General features: G+C 40.3%; 1 protein-coding gene across 22 annotated transcripts in view; it reads left to right on the top strand.

Moving 5' to 3' along the window:
- cacna1db (calcium channel, voltage-dependent, L type, alpha 1D subunit, b) overlaps positions 1 to 22,015 on the top strand; it is a 64,619-nt gene that overhangs the window by 16,535 nt on the left and 26,069 nt on the right. For 10 of the 22 annotated variants that reach the window (XM_077577042.1, XM_077577034.1, XM_077577027.1 and 7 more), the window contains exons 4-28: positions 3,290 to 3,429; positions 3,835 to 3,977; positions 5,184 to 5,336; positions 6,180 to 6,376; positions 7,490 to 7,593; positions 7,671 to 7,840; positions 9,560 to 9,634; positions 11,915 to 11,999; positions 12,107 to 12,133; positions 12,616 to 12,776; positions 14,220 to 14,445; positions 14,538 to 14,745; positions 14,886 to 15,006; positions 15,113 to 15,227; positions 15,300 to 15,357; positions 15,428 to 15,488; positions 15,676 to 15,820; positions 16,134 to 16,263; positions 17,172 to 17,231; positions 17,319 to 17,378; positions 19,349 to 19,455; positions 20,781 to 20,868; positions 21,131 to 21,238; positions 21,509 to 21,561; positions 21,669 to 21,815. In XM_077577042.1, the coding sequence (XP_077433168.1) occupies positions 3,290 to 3,429; positions 3,835 to 3,977; positions 5,184 to 5,336; positions 6,180 to 6,376; positions 7,490 to 7,593; positions 7,671 to 7,840; positions 9,560 to 9,634; positions 11,915 to 11,999; positions 12,107 to 12,133; positions 12,616 to 12,776; positions 14,220 to 14,445; positions 14,538 to 14,745; positions 14,886 to 15,006; positions 15,113 to 15,227; positions 15,300 to 15,357; positions 15,428 to 15,488; positions 15,676 to 15,820; positions 16,134 to 16,263; positions 17,172 to 17,231; positions 17,319 to 17,378; positions 19,349 to 19,455; positions 20,781 to 20,868; positions 21,131 to 21,238; positions 21,509 to 21,561; positions 21,669 to 21,815 (2,942 nt within the window). The remainder of the gene's footprint in view (positions 1 to 3,289; positions 3,430 to 3,834; positions 3,978 to 5,183; positions 5,337 to 6,179; positions 6,377 to 7,489; positions 7,594 to 7,670; positions 7,841 to 9,559; positions 9,635 to 11,914; positions 12,000 to 12,106; positions 12,134 to 12,615; positions 12,777 to 14,219; positions 14,446 to 14,537; positions 14,746 to 14,885; positions 15,007 to 15,112; positions 15,228 to 15,299; positions 15,358 to 15,427; positions 15,489 to 15,675; positions 15,821 to 16,133; positions 16,264 to 17,171; positions 17,232 to 17,318; positions 17,379 to 19,348; positions 19,456 to 20,780; positions 20,869 to 21,130; positions 21,239 to 21,508; positions 21,562 to 21,668; positions 21,816 to 22,015) is intronic. The other 12 variants (XM_077577052.1, XM_077577037.1, XM_077577035.1 and 9 more) reach the window with 7 other exon arrangements.

Genomic DNA, 22,015 nt, shown 5'->3' with positions numbered 1-22,015 from the left:
TCTTTTTCATCTCTTCACACTTATTGTTTTTTACACTCCACAATGCCACGCATGACTGTGGTTAAAACTAGTGCATTTTGTGCTACTTTTAAGGCATAAAATTATCGTCAATTGACCGTATGACTTGAAGGTGGTCTCTAAAGTGCTCACTTCACTGCAGCCATTCTGTGGAGATCTTCTTGCAGTTTCTTAAAAAAATTGCGTGCATCAATTTCCCGCGTGGACTTCAGCAAGTCCGTTTAGCCTCTGCTATTTAGAGGCCGGCAAGTCAACAAGTCTGTGTTCACTCCCACAACGATGCAAATGCCTGTTTTTAAATGCGCTATGAAAATCGCAAAATAAATAAAACTCCACCCATGTGTTACACCGTGCTTTGTGCTAGGCTATCCCTTTATTTATATGGCACCTTACGTGCATTACAACGCCCCCCAACATCCCCCCACACACGCGCACACATACCCCCCCCCCCCCCCCCACCGCATGGTGGGGCACAGAGAAACATGTGAGGAAAAGCACCCAGGAAACACTGGAGCTAAAAACCAAAAGACAACAAAACAAAAACAGTTAAAAGCCAAAAGAAAGCACAATAAAAGGCAAAAACAAAGCTAAAAGGCAATATGATAAAAGGAACTAGGAACTAAGAAAATAAATAAAAGGGGTTAAAAAGATAATTTAAACTAAAAAGTTGTGTCTTGAGCCTCCTCTTAAAAACATCAATAGTCTCTGCAGACCTGATGCCTTCTGGCAGCCTATTCAATATGTGAGGACCATAGTGGCAAAAGGCAGCCTCACCATCTGTGTGTGTGTGTCAGCACATTAGTGGTCATGTGACTTTTGCATTTGCGGTCTCTTGTAATCTCCATACTTTGGCTCCTGTGTCAGCAGTTCAACAGGTCGATGAGCAGACAGTTCAGAAGCGGTGTACAAACAACCAGAATGTAGGCGGATGGTCTCAGCAGCGGCCTTGCTTTGATGTCATCCCATATACGGCTCACAGTCACCCAGGTTATATTTGCATGGTACATGGGGATTATTACTATGCTATGTTATGGTGTATTAACCAACTTTCTAAATGGACCTGTTTCTTTGGCAGCATGGCTCAACGTTCAAAATTCAAAGGCAATCTATAGTGTTTTGGTTGGTTTGTTTAATTATTGTTTTTTCCCACAAAACATTGATTCAAGTTTTATTTGGAGGCTTCAATTACTTTTAACTTTACTCAATCAATGTTCTCTCTTTTATTGTATTTGCACACAAGAGTCTGCAGTTTTTAAATTGGGCAACTGGAAGGCATTTACTATGACATGAAGGATTTCCCACAATCATAGCAGTGATTTATAATGAAGCCAGTGCTTCTCAATTATTTTTTTGTCACTACCTCCCCCAAGAGGAAGAAAATATTTTGCGCCCACCCACCCCAACTCTCCGCTAACTATTAATAATATCATTTGTCTCTAAAATTGCTGTAAGTACGCCTCTGAAAAGGAGCTAATATTCATTGCTCCGTCTCTTACAATGAGAGCGCCACTGCCACCTACTGTAGTGAATGTGCAATTACGCTATGTGCAATTCTTTATTATGTAGTACGGTAAAGAAAAAAACAACTGTTCCCTGGGGTCACATGTGCATCACCCCGCACCCCTCTCAAAGCGGTCCCCCTTGAGAATGACTGAAATAAGCGGATCTACATCAGTCATCGTTTTGCGAGGTATGACTGTCAATTACTAGACTAGAACATCTGCTTCACAGGCTAGATGATCCTGGTTTGAAATATGGCCTTTTTGAATGTCCACCCAGTGATTGCGTGGTTGCCCTCCTCCCACAATGCAACACACATGCATGCTATGCCAGGTTAATTGAAAACTGTAAATTGTCCACAAGTGTGAATATGAGTCCATGGTGTACTCCACCTCTTACACAAAATCGATGCTAATAGGCTCCACCTCACCTATGATCCTGAACAAAATGAACAGTAGAAAAACCACGTTATGAAAATCGATTCTAATCTATAAATCTATCGATGACGTGTCTTAAACAGAGCTGTCCGTTTCCTGCCCGTGAATGACTGTGTCCCGTTCAAGAGCACTTGTTGTGTTTACGTCCTCTAAATCAGCGGGTGAAGTGCTTAGCGTAATGGGCCTCTAAAGCTGCCAACTCGCTGACCCTTTTGCATGGCGTAATGCAGACATGAACACAGAGACTGAGTGTGTGTGCGTGTGCATGCGTGCGTGTGTGTGTGGGAGAAGCAGAGAGACGAGTGCGCATGGAGGCGAAATACAGCAATAAAGGTGTTTTCTGTGGGAGAGAACACAAATCGAACGCACAAAGGATAGATTGCGTGCAGGATTGCCCAAATTCAGACACCTGTCTCTATTACCTAACCACGTTGCCATGGAAACGTGTACCTTATTCAAGCCTAATGTTTGAAATATGCTTCAAAGGAAACATCTTTGTTGTCTGTAATTTTCCATCCCTCCATATAGCGGATATCCTTAGTAGTGTTTGGGTTTAGAGTTCGGGTTTTCTGTCACAGGCTTTGCGTGAGAAGCGGGATACATCCTGGATTGATCACCAGCCAATCACAGGACGCATATACAAACAACATTCACATTCAGGTTCACACCTATGGACAAATTACTGTCTATAATAACCCTAATGTGCATATATTTGGAATGTGGGAGGAAGCTGGAGAACAAGCCAACTACACACAGGCAAATAGTCAATGATGGTAAAGGTATAGTCCGGCTCCTCATATGTACCTTACACTACATCCTGCCACCCTCAAGAAAGCCACTCAAGCAATTAAATGTCTCTCTTCCTTTTACTCTTGTTTTGGCATCTGCAATCATTGCTAGTTTGCTTACTTCATTTTGGAAAGAAATGTAATCAATTTTAGCACACGCTGTTATACAGATGAAAAATAAACTGTCCTAATATTTATCCAATTCTAGAATCAGTTTATTGGAAATTAAATGAGTGAGACAAAGTGGCATAATTCAGTATACGGTTTGGTCAGTCAATACTTGAAGGATGGTCTTTTTTTGTGTTTGCATTTGCAAGGATGAAAATCTGCATTTAAAACATTCGTCATTGGTTGAGTTCAACTGTTGCTCAGTTTTTATTGCTGGCTTTGACACAGCCCCCCTCAATCAGTTGCTATGCCAACTGTTGAAGCAGCCTTCCACCTGTGTGCATAACTGCCTCCTAATGTTAAAAATAACATGTCTTGGATCCGAAAGTATAACTGAAATGCATCTCTATTTTCTTTCTGCTTCAACCCTCCTCACAGGAAACAGTCGAATATGCCTTCCTGATCATTTTCACTATCGAGACATTTCTGAAGATTATTGCCTACGGCCTGGTCATGCACCAGAACTCCTATGTCAGAAATGGCTGGAACATGCTGGACTTTGTCATCGTCATAGTAGGGTGGGTTTTCATCCCCCCCCCTTCAAATTGTTAACAAGTACAAACAGAAATAAATCACTGTCATGTTCTTCTCTTAACGCCTCCTGTTGAGTCTACTCCTTCTTTTGGAATAAGTGCTGCAAAAAGCCAACGAAAAAGTGTGGCAGTTGTTCAAACTCCCATGTGCAATTTTACTATTTACTAAACCATAGTTTACATGAATACACATTCACACACTCATTAAAAGTGAGGGTTAATCAGTAGACCAGCTCGACTGTGGAAATAAGTAAACATGCACGCATGTACGACTCTCTCTCTCTCTCTTCTTTGTTTTCATCTTCCTTGCTTTTTTGACGTCTCCATCATCACCCTCTTCCCCCCCTGCCCCTCAGTCATCATCACCCTCTCCTCTTCCTCTCTCCACAGCCTGTTCAGTGTGGTCCTGGAGATGATAACCAAAGACGCCGACTCGGGCGGCCAGTCAGGAGGAAAGCCTGGGGGGTTTGACGTCAAGGCCCTCCGAGCCTTTCGCGTGCTTCGCCCCCTTCGCCTTGTCTCTGGAGTTCCAAGTGAGTTGACACACAGGCAGCCGTGGAGGGCAAACTCCCAATCCAAAAATATAGTTTGTCTGGTTTACATTTTATTTATAGTGGATCCAATTACATATAAATTGGATGCATTAATAATAATAATAATAATAATAATAACATTATTATTATTATTATCATTATTATTATTATTATTATTATTATTATTATTATTATTATTATTATTATTATTATTATTATTATTATTATTATTATTATGTTAATGTGGAGTCTACACGGCAAAGGGTTTCTAATGCAACTTTGTTTGAAAGGTGATTGTTTATATCTAAAACACAACAAGCATTCAAACTCTTATTCACACCTATGGACAACTTAGAGTTTTAAATTAATCAAACTAACGTACTGTACTGTATATGTTTTTGGAATGTGGGAGGAAGCCCACACAGCATCAGGAAATCATGCAAAACTCAGAAAAGAAAGATGAAATTGGAATTAAAATGAACCCAGGACCTCCCAACTGTAAGGCTTGCTTCCTACCCACTTATCACAAATAATACCACTAATAACCCAGGATGTGCCACTTGATCTATCCTCGACTGGCTCAATGCTCATGCTTATGAATCCAGAAAATAACCAAGCCTATACAGGATATTCCTCCTCTGGCTCCTCCTTACATGGGGTCTTTGTGTAACTTCATTTCCATAGCAACACATCATGAGGAAGAAAGATGAAGCTGAGAAAGATGAAGCTGAACTGAACTGAAAGAATTTCAGCTTTGTGTTCAATGAATGTTCCGTTCCTGGGAAAATGCAATGCATTTATGACATTCTGACCGCTCAAAAGAAAAATAATTGCCTCGTATTTGTGTGCAAGCAAGTGTGTGCAGCATATGTGTGTGTCACTGTAAAACAAGCTCTCTTTCCTCCACAAGTGTCTACTACACATTCATCTAGGACTATAGAAAACATTTAATTTGAATAATTTGTAAAATCGACCTATTTTTGGATAAACAAACAAACAACAAAATAATAATTGCAACGCCCCCCACCCAACACCCCCCCGCCCAAACCCAACTCCCCTCCTCCTCTCAATATTGCGACTTAGTATGTGATTATTTTTTCAAGGTTTTCAGGGTTTTAGTAAGCCAAGCTTAGTTCGCTTATGCTTTGGGTCTTATGTAGGCGTGATGGTCTATATCTGTGTATTCATTCGAGTGTGTGATTGCAGGTCTGCAGGTGGTTTTGAACTCAATCATTAAAGCCATGGTCCCCCTGCTTCACATCGCTCTGCTGGTCCTCTTCGTCATCATCATCTATGCCATCATCGGCCTCGAACTCTTCATTGGCAAAATGCACGCTACCTGCTATGGGATCAAAACAGGTGAGGCTTTCACATGACTTCATTGGAGACTCAAACTTCCTCCCCCCCTTGCAGTTATTTTTTCTTCTTCTTATTATTATTATTATTATTAAGATTCACTGATTGTCACACCCACCTAAGTGGGGCAAAATTCATTCTCCGCATTTGACCCATCCCCTGAGGTGAGCAGCAGCAGGGAATCATTTGGTGATCTAACTCCCAATTCCAACCCTTAATGCTGAGTGTCAAGCAAGTCTTTGGTATGACCCGGCCAGGGATTGAACCCACGACCTCCCAGTCTCAGGGCGGACATGCTATCACTGAGCTGGTATTAATAATACCACCAAGCTGGTATTATTATTATTATTATTATTATTATTATTATTATTATTATTATTATTATTATTATTATTATTTTTATCATTATTATTTTTCTTATTATTATTATAACTTTTTTTAAACCCATTCTGTTCGGCTTCTTGGTCTTGCAGTATGGTGGCCTGCCTTCTTATTTTGGTACAGTTTTGCTGGCAACTATTATTATTATTATTTTTTTGTAGTTATTCTTCTTCTTATTATTATTATTATTATTTACATTCTATTCTCCCTCTGTGATGGATATTTATTGCAAAATAATACAAACAAACATTACAAGTTTTCAGATGGAAGAGACATTGAGGGGTGAACACAGTAAATAAATACATAAATAGTCCAGGTGGTATTCCACCTCTCACCCAAGTCCGCTTGGATAGGCTCCAGTTATTTGTGACCCTATCATTAAAAGCAATGAAGAAGATGGATGGTTTGTCTGTTATTATTATTGGTGAATTATATTTAATCATCAATTATTATTGTTTTCTTCAGGTGCCCTGACAGAAGAGGAGCCAACGCCATGTGCTCTGTCGGGGAATGGTCGCCACTGCACACTAAACACGACTGTGTGCAGAGAAGGCTGGCAAGGCCCCAACAATGGCATCACCAACTTTGACAACTTCTTGTTTGCCATGCTAACTGTGTTTCAGTGTATCACCATGGAAGGCTGGACCGACGTACTCTACTGGGTAATATTTTTTATAGTGAAGGGACATAATAAAAAAAAAAAAAGTTGAAGTAATTATAGTGGAGGCTTGCACATCTGCCTCAGCTCTGGCCTTTTTTTGGTGTGTTTTCCCCATGCTTGAAAGGGTTATCTGTGGGTACTCTAGCTACCTCCTACAGTCCAAAAACATGCAGGTTCATTGAAGAGTCCACATTTTCCATAGGCGTGAATAAAAGTGTGAATGCTCATTTTGCTAACTAAAACTGCCAAAATCAAAAAAATAAATAAATGACTAGATAAATAAACAAATGGCTAAAAGTGAAGAAAAAAAAACGGCTATAAAAATATATAATTCCATTAATTTATTTATGTATATATATATTTTGTTGTTGTTTTTAGTTCCATTTGTATTTATTTTTTTAGATTTAATTTTCAAATTATATATTTTTTATATCCGTTATTACTTATACTTATAGTCATTTATTTATTTTGAATTTTGGCAGTTTTGGTCCTGCATACAATTCAACGTTGGCCGGTCGTCCCTCACTCTTATGGCCTTCCTCATTGTCCTCTTCAGCCTCTTGCTTTTATTCATGCATGCGTTACCATGCCAACGTCAGGCTTAGGCTGCTGCAAAAGCAGCGTACAGAAGATGTGACAAACCTATAAGAAGGCTTCAAGGACAGAGGAAAAGAAACATTGAGACTTTGTAGCTTTTCGATGGCTCAATCAGGCATGGGCATATAATGGGTGAATCAATCCATTTATTGTTAGGAACTCTGGATTGTGTCGACCTGACAGTTGCTTGTGCCTTGAAACAATTGAGGCAAAACTTAAATAATTATTCATTAATCAGAATTATAATATTGGCAAATTCAATACATATTGACCATCTCCAATCTTTATTGTCATTACACAATGTACAAGGAAGTTGGGGTAATATATGTGATGTTTTCCTTTGGTAATTATTATTATTATTAATGTATTTTCTCAAGTGTTTTGAACACTTGTGTAATCCAGAGCAAGAATAAAATCTCACTATTTACTGGTAATTAAACTAACCACAACAACAACTATATAAAAAAATTGAGATTCTTAAATAATTTTGTTGTTTCCTGTTTGTGTGTGTTTGCAGATGAATGACGCGATGGGCTTTGAGCTGCCATGGGTCTACTTTGTCAGTCTGGTCATCTTTGGCTCCTTCTTTGTTCTTAACTTGGTCTTGGGAGTCCTCAGTGGGTAGGTGTCTTTACTTTTTTGCCAGTTGGTCACTTGTGTTGTGACAATGCTGACCTCTATGCCCTCGTCGTGCCTAGGGAGTTCTCCAAAGAGCGAGAGAAGGCTAAGGCACGAGGAGACTTTCAGAAGTTGCGTGAGAAGCAGCAGCTGGAGGAAGACCTGAAGGGCTACCTAGACTGGATCACTCAGGCCGAGGACATTGACCCTGAGAACGAGGAGGAGGGAGATGAGGAAGGAAAGCGCAACAGTGAGTTCCCTGCATTTAATTCACTTGTTCACTATGTCCCCACCCCTGAACTCTGACCAATCACAAATCGGATGCGTTTCTGGTGTCGGTCCGCTGATTTCAATAATACAGTTTGTAATTTTCGTAAAGGTTATGGTTAAATCATCACCTCGAAGTGGCACGCGTCATTTGGCGTGGTTAAATACTTTTTTATGCAGTACCTAAACCCCAAACTAACCCACATAAATGCAGAACGATAATAAAGCTACATGGATGCCTATAAAATACTTCAAAATTCACCTGCTCTAAGGTAAATAAAGTATTTACAAATTACAATAGGGCCTATCTGTAAAATAATGCTAAAATATACTTTTGTTTGCTCATTAACCAACATCATGACATTATGCTATTAAAATGAAGCGTGAATCTGTGACTCTAGCAAACATAGCGAGCTAAGCTAACAGGCTAGCTTGAATGCAGTATTGTACACTCTCACACTTTCTGCTTTTGTACCAAGTGTATACGTCCATTCCTTTTTGCTTTTTTATTGCTTATAATAGTAAATAGGTTTACACGAACACACAGCCTCTTTCACACTGCCAGTTGAAGCCTATGAAAAAGGTACCAATGTGGAATGGAATGTTATTGTCACAGTACAACAATTATTTTAGATTTTGCATCAGATGCAGGTACAGACACTGCACATTTACTTACAGTATCTGTTTGAGGGAAGTCTGCTGTTCTTTAATCCCCACCAGAGAGACTGACTAATGTGTGTGCATTATGTGTGGCTGTGTCGCTTAAAACTGTGAAATGTATTTATAGCTTGTGTGAAATCTTACATTGACGGAGCCATCCTCCACAAAATGTGCCCAAACGTAGCACAATTCTGGTTTAAAAATACTTGGGAATTTCTCCAAAAATGTAACGATGCCATTTATTCTTTAAGTCCTACAAGATTGGCGGTGAGCGAGCATCTAGCAAAACACGATGTGGGCAAGTACTGTACTTGAATAATGAGTGATTAATACACGTCATAATGGAGGCAATTTGACCGATGCATAAAATAGTGGGGGGAAAAATTTTGATTTTGATGATATGTGTCTTTTCAAGTATATTTTGTAATTATTATGTTTGAACAATTAATATCATATAGGCAATAGACATTTGTAGAAGCAATTATCACAGCTATTTGTGGCAGGGTTTGGTCCTTATCCCCTCAAATATTGCGCACCCTTCTGCTATTTTCTTTGTCAAATTTTATTTTCTTTTTTTTAAACTGCCCAATATTTCTCAAGGTAATGCAGACAGTTTAAGTCTGCATTGGTTCTGAAAGCTTGACAAACATAGCAACAGTAACCAACGCGGGCAAGTCTTGTACTTGGAAAACTCCATAACCAGCATTCACATGCCAGGAATGTGCATATAGGAGACTTTATACAGCGTCACACCTACTTGCTTGCATCCAGACTCACAGCTGTTCCCAAGGTCTTCCTTCGCCGATGCAGACAGGTCTCATGCAAGACTTTTCAACGCTTTTCATTTATCTCTGCTTATATCACTACCTTTTTAGTCTCCGCTCTTCCTGCATTGTAGTTTGCTGCAAAAGTTTAATAAATAAATAATGCAGTAATCTTGCCCTCTTTTTCTACTATTGCTTGTGTCTGTTGTACTGCTGTGTACTGACTCACTGCTTCCTCTGCTGTCTGGCTATGTGAACTGCATGTTGGTAACACCAAGGGGTCACGTTAGCAGATCTCACCGAGAAGAAGAAAGGAAAGTTTGGCTGGTTCACCCAGTCCACAGAGACGCAGGGTAAATGTGTGTTTGTTCCGAATGGTGTTTTCATGCACATTGTCATCATGGACACACCATCTTTGCCGTGGAACAAAAAAACAAAACCCTCATAATTCTCCTGCTTTGCTTTGCTGGACGCTTTCATGTTTTGCTTGGACGTACCCCCCTCCCACATCACATTACCCATTACACACATCCTTTCACTCACTTTCTACGTAACAAAAATTTGCAATGCTGCCAATAAGCGGAAAATGCAAAGAAAGAATAGTAGGCTAGCAGAAGAAGTAATATACTGTAAGAAGCTAGGCAAACTGTTACCTTGTCTGGTATCTATTTTGCCATTTCAAACATTCCTACTCATTTTTTTCATACTAAATTTTATTGTGGCGATTAGCGAATGACCTGTAAGAGTTACACAAACCCAAAATAACCAGTTGCTGGCTATCAGTTGCCTCTATTGATGATGATTAGAATCACCTAGTCATTTTAGTTAAAGGGAGAATTTCTGATTTAAAAATGTTCTTTTTGTCATATTTGTTAAAAAAAAAAAAAAATCATATGCGAAAAAATATTTGCCATCTCTGGCCCCATTTTGTGTCTATAGTTTGATATACAAGGAACCACTGCGCCTGAGGAAAGACGACCAATCAGAGACACAAGGTGTGAAGTGTCAATCATTTGTCATTGCATTTGTGCACTCATTACGTGCACCTCCCCGCCCTTGCAAAAAGAAAACTTCAAACAATAACATTCAGGGCTCTATTTTTGTGAACAGTGAAAATCGGCAGGTTAGCTCCTACAAGTGAGCGCAGGCCGGTGAATCTGCGAGAGGGAGGTATGCGTCACTGTTGGAGTGATCGACTTCAATAATGGCCAATCAAAGCAGCTCCAGCTTACTGATAGTTTCGAAATGGCGGACTGCAGGCAACCGTCTCTTGACATGGGCGAAGCGGGCCCATGGGGGTCCAAAAAATCTGCACCGTGAACAGGACACTTGGAGAACGTCCCCACCTTTGATGGTTTATGTGCACCCCCATCCAATAGCTGTGCTTCCCAGTTGCATGATTTAAAAAAAAAATAGTAATGAATCTAATGATGATAATAAAATAATAATTAAAATATAAAATTGGAGGTCTACCAGCATTCTGGAATGAATTGTGTTCCACCTCAGAGGTTCCACTGTATATTTAGATAATGCAAAGCTGTATGTATGAAGTCATAACCTCATATTACATTAGGGGTGTCAAAATTTGTGCGTTAATTTTGAGTTAATTTAAGGTTGCGTTAACGCCACTAATCTTTCTTAACACGCAATTAATGACCGTCCCTTACTTACAGACACGTCCACGTCAAAATTTAGCAGTAGTAACTTTAATAATAATGCATATATTTGTGGAGAATGGGGTCAAGTTGTATTTTACAATTTTAAAAATGTTACTGAAATGTTAAAGATTAGATAGCTCATAATATGAAAAGAAAAATGCACTGAGCTGTCACCGTCTTTCAAATGCAATTATGCCATCTAGTGGCAGAAAAATGACCAAAACAAATCAATATCACACTCGTTTAGTACAGTACATCTTTTTTAATTTGAACTCAATTTAATGAATTATTATGAAATTACTGTATCAATGAATGGAAGATGCAGCCATATTTGTTCCCACTTCATCTTAACAACAGTATGAAAAAAATATTTTATTGTACATTTAGAACAAATATAAAATTTGTGATTATTTGTGAGTTAACCATTGAAGTCATGCGATTAATTACGATTAAAAATGTTAATCGCCTGACACCCCTAATAAATATTTTATTCAGCTCCTGCTCATTTTGTGGCATATCCAAAGTATGAATTTTAAACATAATAATCAACTATATTCTTATGTAATAAATTGTCACTTTTCAACAAAAACATGCATGGTGCTTTTTTTAAAATCATTATTTTTATCCCCCACACAAAAACTTTTTGGGATTATTGATTATTATTGATTATTTTTTAATAACATAGATCTCTATGTGCTCATTTCTCATCCCATCATCACCATTTGATATCACAAATACTTCTCTGTCACTTTACTGTACAATATTTACAATGCGTTTTCAAACCTAAACCAAGTTGTATTACAATTGTACTAATGAAATATATTACATCCTGAAATATGATAAAAGGCATGGTTGTCAACAAAAAAAAATCTTATGAGTAAGCGAAATGTGTTACTTTCAGGACACAGGAAGTCCTTGTCCTACTTTGTCCATTTATCTGTTTTAATGTGCCTGTTTTTGTGTGCGATTCAACAGCAAGCGTTCCCACAAGTGAGACCGAGTCTGTTAACACTGACAATCACAGCGAAGATGAAAAATGGCTTTGCTGTGCTCCTTTGTGGTGAGTGTCATACACCATTCTTTACCTATCTTTTCACATGTTACTTCCAGTATTTACAGTTACAAGACAACTCTGTTAAAAAAAGATTCATCTTCTATTCTCCTCAGTAAAAAAATTACTAAGTCAAAGTGCAGGTTAGTATCGTAGTGTGACATCACCCAGTAGGTATGTGCCTCATTCGAGTGGATTCAACTCATCATGCATGCCTTGATTTACTTAAATTCCTTGAATAATACATTGATCCAATCCCCAATGTTGTCCATTCCTAATGAACTCAATCAATTATTGAATTAATGAATGCATCATTTGTCCTCGCACTATATCCTTGATCATGATCGACCATGTCCTTTTTTGCATTCATGGTGTTTTGTTTAATCCTTATGTGGGTCACTCACTGATGGCGTAGTGGTACACTTGCCTGACTTGCTTGCAAGGAAGTGTGGGTCCGCTTCCACTCAGTGATGGCTTGAGTGTGAATGGCTGTCTTGCTTTGTATGGACTGGCGAGTGACAATCCATCCAGGCCTTTCACCCAATGTCATGACCCTGTACAGGATAATCAGTATAAAAAACAGAGGGCTATTCCTAAAGAGTGACATGTTGTTGTTTTTTGCAAGTCGTCAGGGGCGACGGTGGAATCGTTTCTGTCGCAGGAAGTGTCGAGCTGCAGTGAAATCTGTGACATTTTACTGGCTGGTCATCATCTTGGTCTTCCTCAATACTCTCACCATCGCTTCCGAGCACTACAACCAACCGGACTGGCTCACTCAAGTTCAGGGTAAGATGACTTTCTTCCTATATGTATCTTTTCATCTGTTTCCACGTAGCTGTACAGATAAATATATATATATTTTTTTCTTTTCATTGACAAAATGAAGATTTGTAACACTTGTTGGCACTTTTTATTTGGCCATCCTCAGCAAAGCGGAGCCCTGGACAATGGTCACACGATTCACCTTCTTTACTTCCTGGCCTTCCTTCTTCCTTGGCAGGTTGCACTTAGACGTGCTGCTTTTGTGTGACACTACGACCCATAATGCACCACTCGAGCAGTGTGATGCCAGCTAGCATTAACATTTGGCTTTAGAGCAGTGTTTCTCAACCCTGGTCCTCGGGGCCCACTATTCAGCCGGTTTTCCAAGTCTCCCGATTCCAACGCAGGTGAGGCTCGTTATCTGGCTTCTCTAGAGCTTGCTGATGAGCGGTCATTAGAATTAGCTGCATTGAGAAACAGGGTTGATAAACACTGCTTTAGAGGTTACCAAAGGGGGAGAAAAAAAACAATCCCACTCCTCAGCTCCATTCATCTATCCACAGCAGAAAAAACACCTTTTCCCATATCTGGGGGCGGCCATTTTGCTACCTGCTGTCGACTGAAAATGCCATCACAGTTGCTCAAGGGCTCAGGAAATGACCAATCACATCTCACCTATTTTCTGAGTTTGGTCATGTGACATTTGTAAACTGAACCATGATTTGTCTTTACCTGAGCAAATGTGATGTCATTTTCAGTCGACAGCACGTTGCAAAATGGCTGCCCCCTGAGATGGATAAAAATGGGTGGATATTTTTGCTTCATTCATCTTCCACAAAAGCAATAATAATGATTAGAATGGCCTGTTTAGACCAGTAGAAGTGCATAGAATTTATTACTATAAAGACATTTTTAGGGTTGATTCCCCTTTAACAAATTTAAAGGATCTTTGTGCAGTTTGTCACTCTTTTACTCGCGACTGCCACCTCTGGCCCAAAGCATAACTGCAACATCTGTGTCAGGCTCGTTCATGGTGCGTGTGCGAGTATGTGCACAATCTTAAAGCGACAGCCACAGTTGACAAACGAAGACATGACTTCAAATGAGGTAAGGAAAACTCCGCCCCTCCCCTCCCCAAAGAAACTGTGGAGTGGGAGGGTCCGCCCACTCTACTATCAAGGGAATATAAAAGCTGATAGGTGCAGTCAGAGTAAAACATTCAGGACTCTTTATACTCATCTAAGCATCGGTGGAGCATGCATGATGTAGAAAAAGCTTTAATATCACCTTTTTAAACTGCACATTGCACCTTTAATTGAAGTTGGTAAGTTACATGTGACATGTGACAACTGGCTGACATCAAATCAAATCCGTCCAATTCCAAATCATACTGAGTGAACTGAATTGTCCCACTTGGTGGTAATGTAGCCATTTGTGTTCTTAGTTTTTCGGGGGGGTTTTTTTCAGATGCCGCCAACAAAATCCTCCTGGCCATGTTTACTTTGGAGATGCTGGTGAAGATGTACAGTTTGGGGCTGCAGGCCTACTTTGTGTCCCTGTTCAATCGCTTTGATTGTTTCGTGGTCTGCGGCGGCATCATCGAGACCATCCTGGTGGAGCTGGCCATCATGTCGCCGCTTGGCATCTCTGTTTTCCGCTGCGTCCGCCTCCTGAGGATCTTCAAGGTCACGCGGTGAGCAGCACGTAGCGTGTCCTGGCGCTCGGTTAAAATGAACCCCAATGGATTGGACGGATTATCACGAATATCGTTTTCATCTTCCTCAGCCACTGGGCATCACTGAGCAATCTGGTGGCCTCTCTGCTCAACTCCATGAAGTCCATTGCGTCCCTCTTGTTGCTTCTCTTCCTCTTCATTATCATCTTCTCCCTGCTGGGCATGCAGCTTTTCGGGGGCAAGTTTAACTTTGACGAGACGGTGACCAAACGGAGCACATTCGACAACTTTCCTCAGGCCCTGCTCACCGTCTTCCAGGTTGGTGGTTTCTATTTTGGGGCGAGGAGAAGGCATACTATTTATTTGGAAGCATACTATTTTCATTGAGTGATTGATTGCTTTGTATTAGTATGCTTAATTCTTTTTCAGTGTACCATTTTTGTCCATGTGCTACTCAGATTCTGACAGGAGAAGACTGGAATACAGTGATGTACGATGGGATCATGGCATACGGTGGACCAGCCTCCTCCGGAATGGTGGTCTGCATTTATTTCATCATCCTCTTCATCTGTGGAAACTGTATCCTGCAGACCACAAACGGATTGTGCTGAAGTCATGCCACTTTTTGTTCATTTAGTTTTTTTTGGCTCATGATCAGTGTTTTTCCCTTAAGCCACACGACAAGACATCCTGCTCAACGTGTTCTTGGCCATTGCTGTCGACAACCTGGCTGATGCCGAGAGCCTTAACACGGCCCAGAAAGAAGAAGAAGAGGCAAAGAAGAGGAGGAACAGTGCTAAGTATGACTATGAGCACCTTCAAAGTTTCAAAGTGCTTCTGGCTAACAGCTCATTTTTAATCACTCAAAACAGAGAAGTGGGCATAGAACAGAGAGTGGAAATAATACAAGACACCGATGGCGAGACAAAGGTACACAAGCATGCTCATCATGACTTTACATCAGTGTTAGCTTTTTTAAAACTCCTGACCATGTGTGTAGGTGCCAGTCAAACTTCTAATGGAGGAGGACAAAGAACTTTATTCTGCCATTGACTCATCAGGTAAGACCAAACCCGTTTATTTTCTATACCTTATCCTGTTGAGGGTCGTGGGGAACCTAAAACTCTCATGTCACTGAAGGGCACAAGCTAACAAGCTAAATGTAACCTTTTTAAGGTCAATTTAAATACGAGAGATTGCTAATACATAGCTATGTTGTTTTCATGACCGTATTTGTCTTTTTTCTAGTGTGTTGTGTGGATGACGGCAATGACGAACTCCCAGAAGTCCCGGTGAGGCCTCGGCCCAAGAGGCTGTCGGAGCTCACCATCAAGGAAAAAACTCTCCCCATCCCAGAGGGTAGCGCCTTTTTTATCTTCAGCAGCACCAACCCGTAAGTTCAACCTTCTCGAGAAAATAAAAATCAAAGCTGGTCTGTGTTTAATAGGCCAATGTAGCTTTAATCAACATGTTACATTGACTTGCTCACTCCTAACTCATTTGTCTTGGGTTTCACATATATTTTCCACCCTGCACTGTGAATATTTACACAGTGTGTCTAATGAAAATATGTAGTTGATGTAATCTACTTGCGACTTAAATGTAGGTCAAATCATATCACATTATATGATGATTGTATTTTTGAGCAATTCTGATTATTGTTTACTGATTATTGACTGTGACTATTTCCTTACCTCTTATCATAGGTTTCGCGTGTTCTGCCATAAGCTGATCAACCATCAGATCTTCACCAACCTCATTCTGGTCTTCATCATGCTCAGCTCCGTGTCTTTGGCTGCCGAGGACCCCATACGCAACTTCTCTGCACGCAATATTGTACGTAAACAACATCCGTGAATTGCCTGCAAACGTTCTTACTCGATAAGTTATGAGGCCGTTAGTGGTAATTTTGCAATTCAAAGAATTCACTGCTCATTGAGCCAGATGTACTCAAATCCGAGATCACGGGCACTGCTGGAGGCTGCGATCTATTAAGATTGTGGCGTAGTTAGTTGAATTAAAGTTATTGAAGTAGAATTGGTGAAGATTGCCCTATGGAATGAGGCTTTTGTGCTTTAAGTAGCTCTGATAGTTGTCACCGTAGAAAATTTGGGACAGCACCGCAAAAGCAAATTGAAGTGATGGAATTGGAAGTGATATACTAAGATGCGCATATAGTATCAATTGTTTTATTTTGAAAAATGATACACAGAAGTAATACAATTTTAAGATTGTTTAGTGAACTGCTGCATGTATTTTGTTTATGTGTTTGTGATTTTTTAATGATGTACAGTGGCCTCCCATCTATTTGCAGAATGTTCTCCTCATCCCCTGCTTAAATGCAATAAATCATATATTTAAAAAATTGAATGGCACTTATAATGAGCGTCAATTATTCCTGGATTGGGTTGGGTCCCGATCCCCCACAAATAGCCGAGGTCCACTGTACTTCTGTCTGTCTGTCTTTTTCCGTCGAGTTTTTCTTGGTCAAATGTTAGCTTATTCACAGTCATATATGTTAAGAAACTTGGAAAGCTAATTAATTGAACTTTCTGGATCAACACCAGTTTGTGCTGAAGCTGTTTTGGCTCAAACAGAACCCAGCGTAACCTTAATTCATAAAAAAATTGGTGCAGTGCACACATGAGCTTGTTTGCACACGTGTGTCAAAAGTCAAACACAATCACTGTGCTGTTGTCCCCAGAACGTTTTGATGACTGCAATTTGTGCATTGCCTCTTGCAGATACTTGGTTATTTTGACTATGCTTTCACGGCAATCTTTACTGTTGAGATCCTGTTTAAGGTAAATGGTGTGTGTGTGTCGTGTGGTGCTGTGCTGGCTAGAGCTTCAGTAACCTCCTGCGTGCTTGTGTCACTCTTGCCTCCCCAGATCCTAGGCTATGCAGACTATGTCTTCACTAGTATGTTTACATTTGAGATCCTTATTAAGGTAAACAAGAGAGCGTTGAGATGCCTCTGTAAAATAAAATTAATGAAGTAAATAAAACAGTTCTACCACTTCCCAGCATGCTGCATAAGTCCACCTTCCCCTGATGATTTTTTTTTGTTTTTGTAACGACCGTATGTCATGTGGTCATGGCAACAGTCCGTCGATATATACTTTTTGTATTGTAAAGATATTTCCTTGTCTGTCAATGACTGTTCCATCTCCTGAGTCTAATTCATTATTGAAAACTTCATCGACCAGTGGTTGACTTTTTAGATGACCCCCAATAGCTAGTTCCTTTTATAAAACTAAGGAAAAAGGGCTTTTTTTTTCACTTGATAACATTTTTTAAAACAGTCACATCGTGTTTAAGAATAAATAGATTTTAATGTGTACACCATAATATAATTAATAGTTATAATTCATTAAGAATGTATTGTTTAAAAATATTTTAAATATATTTATTTATTTCTAGCCTCTAGGTCACAAGCAGATTGTTCTGACTCAGCAAACCCCCCTTTTTGGCCTAAATTCATATCGCTCAAGAATGCACTTGTATGATATTGAATGTTCAAGGTTGCACTTGAGTCCTTTGAATTACTACCCCCTTTGTATGTTTAGACCTTTTTGTTTTTGTTTGCTATAGGCCTTTTGAATTTGATCAGGAAAAGATTGCAGGTCCATTATTGTATAACGTAGGCTTAATCTGCACCAGAAATGAATGTAGTGGCTTTAGAATGCTGTGTTGGATGTGTTTTTTTCAAATGTCTTATGCGTGTGTGTACTGCATATTTGTATGTGTGTACTGTATAAAAAAAAAAATACAGTGGAACCACAATGGTTGAATTTTAAGGACACGGGTCGACATCTCATTTATAATAATTTTTTTTAAAAATCCCATAAAAATCTGTTATCATCAAACCTTTTTAAATGTGCAGGCAGTAATTTAAGTACAATTTCAACATTCTTTATGGCCATAAAAGTTACAGTCCATCCATTCATCCATTTTCCAAACCGCAACAAAGTTTATTCAGTCTTAACTTCAATGACAAATCATCAAGACATGATATGTCACAAATGAGCCGAATGCATCTCACATTGTTTGAGAATAAAAAGTTTACAGCTGTAAAAGATAAAACCGACGAAACGGTCTCATTACCTCACAGAGCTTCCTCTATAAGTTATTACTTAGCTTCTTCTATGAACACGAGAATAAACAGTTGATTTTAGTATTACACACAAAAGGTACCCAGTCCACATGCATGGATATTTATACGTCTTAGTTTCAATGCATACAAAACACACATTCTCTCTCATTTACCAAATTAAATTTGTCAAATGATCGCATCTCCTCTTAAACACAATTGAAGTATTTCACATTGGGAATCAATGTCTTAAATCATCATACAGTGGACAGAACGGCAGGGTACCAGTGTGTTTACTTCCCAAGGCAATGTACCCCCAAAACAACAAAAAGCAAAACATGCTTACTGAAATGAGCCCTCACAAGGAAATGTTGATGGCTTGCATGATTCCATGCATAATGATGCTGATTTTTTGTTTGGCTTTCGGAGCGTAGTAATCACCCCTCCTCCCCCCCCCCCCCCCCCCCCCCGCATTTCTAATTGTTTGACTTCAAATTTGGCATTCTACTATGGTGGTTCCACTGTGCTAAATTACATGTTACCTAACAAACATTTTAAAAGTTTATTCAGAATTTCCCATGTGAGAGTGAAGTCTGTGTCATACATCAGTTATTTTGATGTTTATATGTCTTGGATTTTTGGACAGTGTCACTTTAAAGAGTTGTCCACTCTGTCCACAACCACCTACAAAATACAATGCATGGACTGTTAAGACAAGATTTACACACATTCTTATTCTGTTTTTTTTTTTTTTTAAGTATGAAATAGTCCCACATAATGATTATTTCCGATGGTGTTTCTGGTCTTGACTGACACTTGTCTGTTCAGATGACAGCATTTGGAGCGTTCCTTCATAAAGGAGCTTTCTGTCGGAACTACTTCAACCTTTTGGACCTGTTGGTCGTTGGAGTGTCTCTGGTCTCCTTCGGTATTCAGTACGTATCATTCATCAATCAATGTTTCTGCATGTAGTATTTGTTGAGTGTTTTTTGATGTTCCACCATGTGTTGATAGTGTGTACGTCAGTAACATTTGACCATTAAAGCAACGTTTTGTACGTATTGTTTTTTTGTTTGTTAGTCACCTGACCCAAGTGGAAGAGTTCAATTATGTTGGGGTTTTGTTCACGAGTGAGGGTTGGTTGGAGCGGGAGATTGACAGGTGGATCGGTGCAGCGTCTGCAGTGATGGGAACTCTGTATCGGTCCGTTGTGGTAAAGAAGGAGCTGAGCCGAAAGGCAAAGCTCTCGATTTACCGGTCGATCTCTGTTCCTACCCTCAGCTCTGGTCACGAGCTGTGGGTCGTGACCGAAAGAACAAGATCCCGGATACAAGCGGCCGAAATGAGTTTCCTCCGCAGGGTGTCCGGGCTCTCCGTTAGAGATAGGGTGAGATGTCATCCGGGAGGGACTCAAGGTCGAGCCGCTACTCCTCTGCGTTGAGAGTTGAGGTGGCTCGGGCATCTGGTTCGGATGCCTCCTGGACGCCTCCCTGGAGGCATGTCCCACCGGCGGGAGGCCCCGGGGACGACCCAGGACACGCTGGAGAGACTATGTCTCTCGGCTGGCCTGGGAACGCCTTGGGATCCCGTCGGAAGAGCTGGCTGAAGTGGCTGGGGAGAGGGAAGTCTGGGCTTCCCTGCTAAAGCTGCTGCCCCTGCGACCTGACCCCGGATAAGCGCTAGATCAGGGGTGGCCAAGTTCGGTCATCGAGAGCCACAGTCCAGCCAGTTTTCCATGTTTCCCTCCTGCAGCGCAGCTGAATCTAATGATCAGCTAATCAGCAAGCTTTGCAGAAGCCTAATAACGATCCTGATCATGAACCAGGTGTGTTAGGGGAGAGAAACATGGAAAAGAGGCTGGATTGTGGCTCTCGAGGACCGAACTTGGCCACCCCTGCGGTAGATGATGGATGGATGGATGGATGGATAGTCACCTGACTTTTTGCAGGCAGCGTGGGTTCATTTCCCACTCAATGGTGGTACAAATGGGATTGTGAATGGTTGTCTGTCTCTATACTGTATGTGCCCTGTGACTGACTGGCGGCTAGTCCGGCGTGTAGTCTGTCATTATCCCAAAGTCACCTGGGATAGGCTTCAGTTCCAACAGGGTTAGGATAAGCGGTGTAGATAATGGATGGATGGATGGGTGGACTAGTTGTTTTGTCACATTTGATTACATATGCGGATGCATGCTCTGGCGGGTGAGGTAAGTCGATTTTTTTAAAGGGTCTGTCTAATGATGTTTTGCCTTCCTCTATAGGTCTTCTGCAATCTCAGTGGTGAAGATTCTTCGTGTTTTGAGAGTTCTGCGACCACTGAGGGCCATCAACAGAGCCAAAGGTCTTAAGGTCAGCATGATAATGTTGATAAAGTTCTGGATTGTGTACATTTGTGTATGTTCAATATGCACTTCTTAATCACTTGATAAATCAATCAGAGGTTGGGCTACACCCATTAGTTCGCCTTCATTTTTAATTCTTCATAACTTTCAATTTTATATTCCCAACTCCACGTTTTCTGCATTTTCGCTTTCTGTAGATATAAAGGGAAGGTGACTCTTTGTATTGCTTGCACCTTCATTCTATTTTCTAACATCTGCACCTCTTTCAGCATGTGGTCCAGTGCGTGTTTGTTGCCATCAGGACCATAGGCAACATCATGATTGTCACCACGCTGCTGCAGTTTATGTTTGCTTGCATCGGAGTGCAGCTTTTCAAGGTATAGTGAAGCGGGAAACACTTCAGTGATGTAACTGTAGAGCCACTGATGTAGCCACTCAGCAGTGGCTTTGTTCATCTTAGAATAGTTATAGTAATCTTGGCATGTCTATGATAGTTAGGTTGGTTACATAAATAATGCCACATTGTAAATAAATAAATAAATAATGTCACACTGTATGATATGGCATCATCATGTAATGTGTAAAGAACTCAACACTGGCTTGTCTATTTGCTTAATAAGGCAGTTGTCTATCCTCTCCATACACAGGGTAAATTTTATCGCTGCACAGACGATGCAAAGTCCAGTCCTGATGAGTGCAAGTGAGTTTATGATTTGTTTTACTGTTCATTATGGTCTCACAATGTTCTTTTCATGTATCCATTCCACAACCTTATTTGTGATAAAAAGTGTCATCCTCAAACTTCAGGGGAACGTACATTCTCTACAACAATGGAGACACGGCAATGCCCATGGTCAAAGAGCGGATCTGGCACAACAGTGACTTCAATTTTGATAACGTCCTCATGGCCATGATGGCTCTCTTCACCGTCTCCACCTTTGAAGGATGGCCCACGTAAGGAGTTTTGTTTGAAACGGCATGTTTTTGTGTGTGTGTGCAAAGTCTCGACAACAGTTTTAGATTTAGATCAAATTATACCATGTTAGCATCAATTTCACTGTATCAACCTGGACGAACTACATTTTTTTGGAACCTATCTTCCGTTATTCAGTGGAAACTCACTTTTTAAAGAAAATGTTTTTGTGCTCAGTCCA

This window comes from Vanacampus margaritifer, chromosome 1, assembly GCF_051991255.1.
Source record: "Vanacampus margaritifer isolate UIUO_Vmar chromosome 1, RoL_Vmar_1.0, whole genome shotgun sequence".
In the NCBI taxonomy this organism is placed as follows: domain Eukaryota; kingdom Metazoa; phylum Chordata; class Actinopteri; order Syngnathiformes; family Syngnathidae; genus Vanacampus; species Vanacampus margaritifer.
Note: the sequence above shows the minus strand (reverse complement) of the source record. Positions and strands in the feature narration are given on the sequence as shown.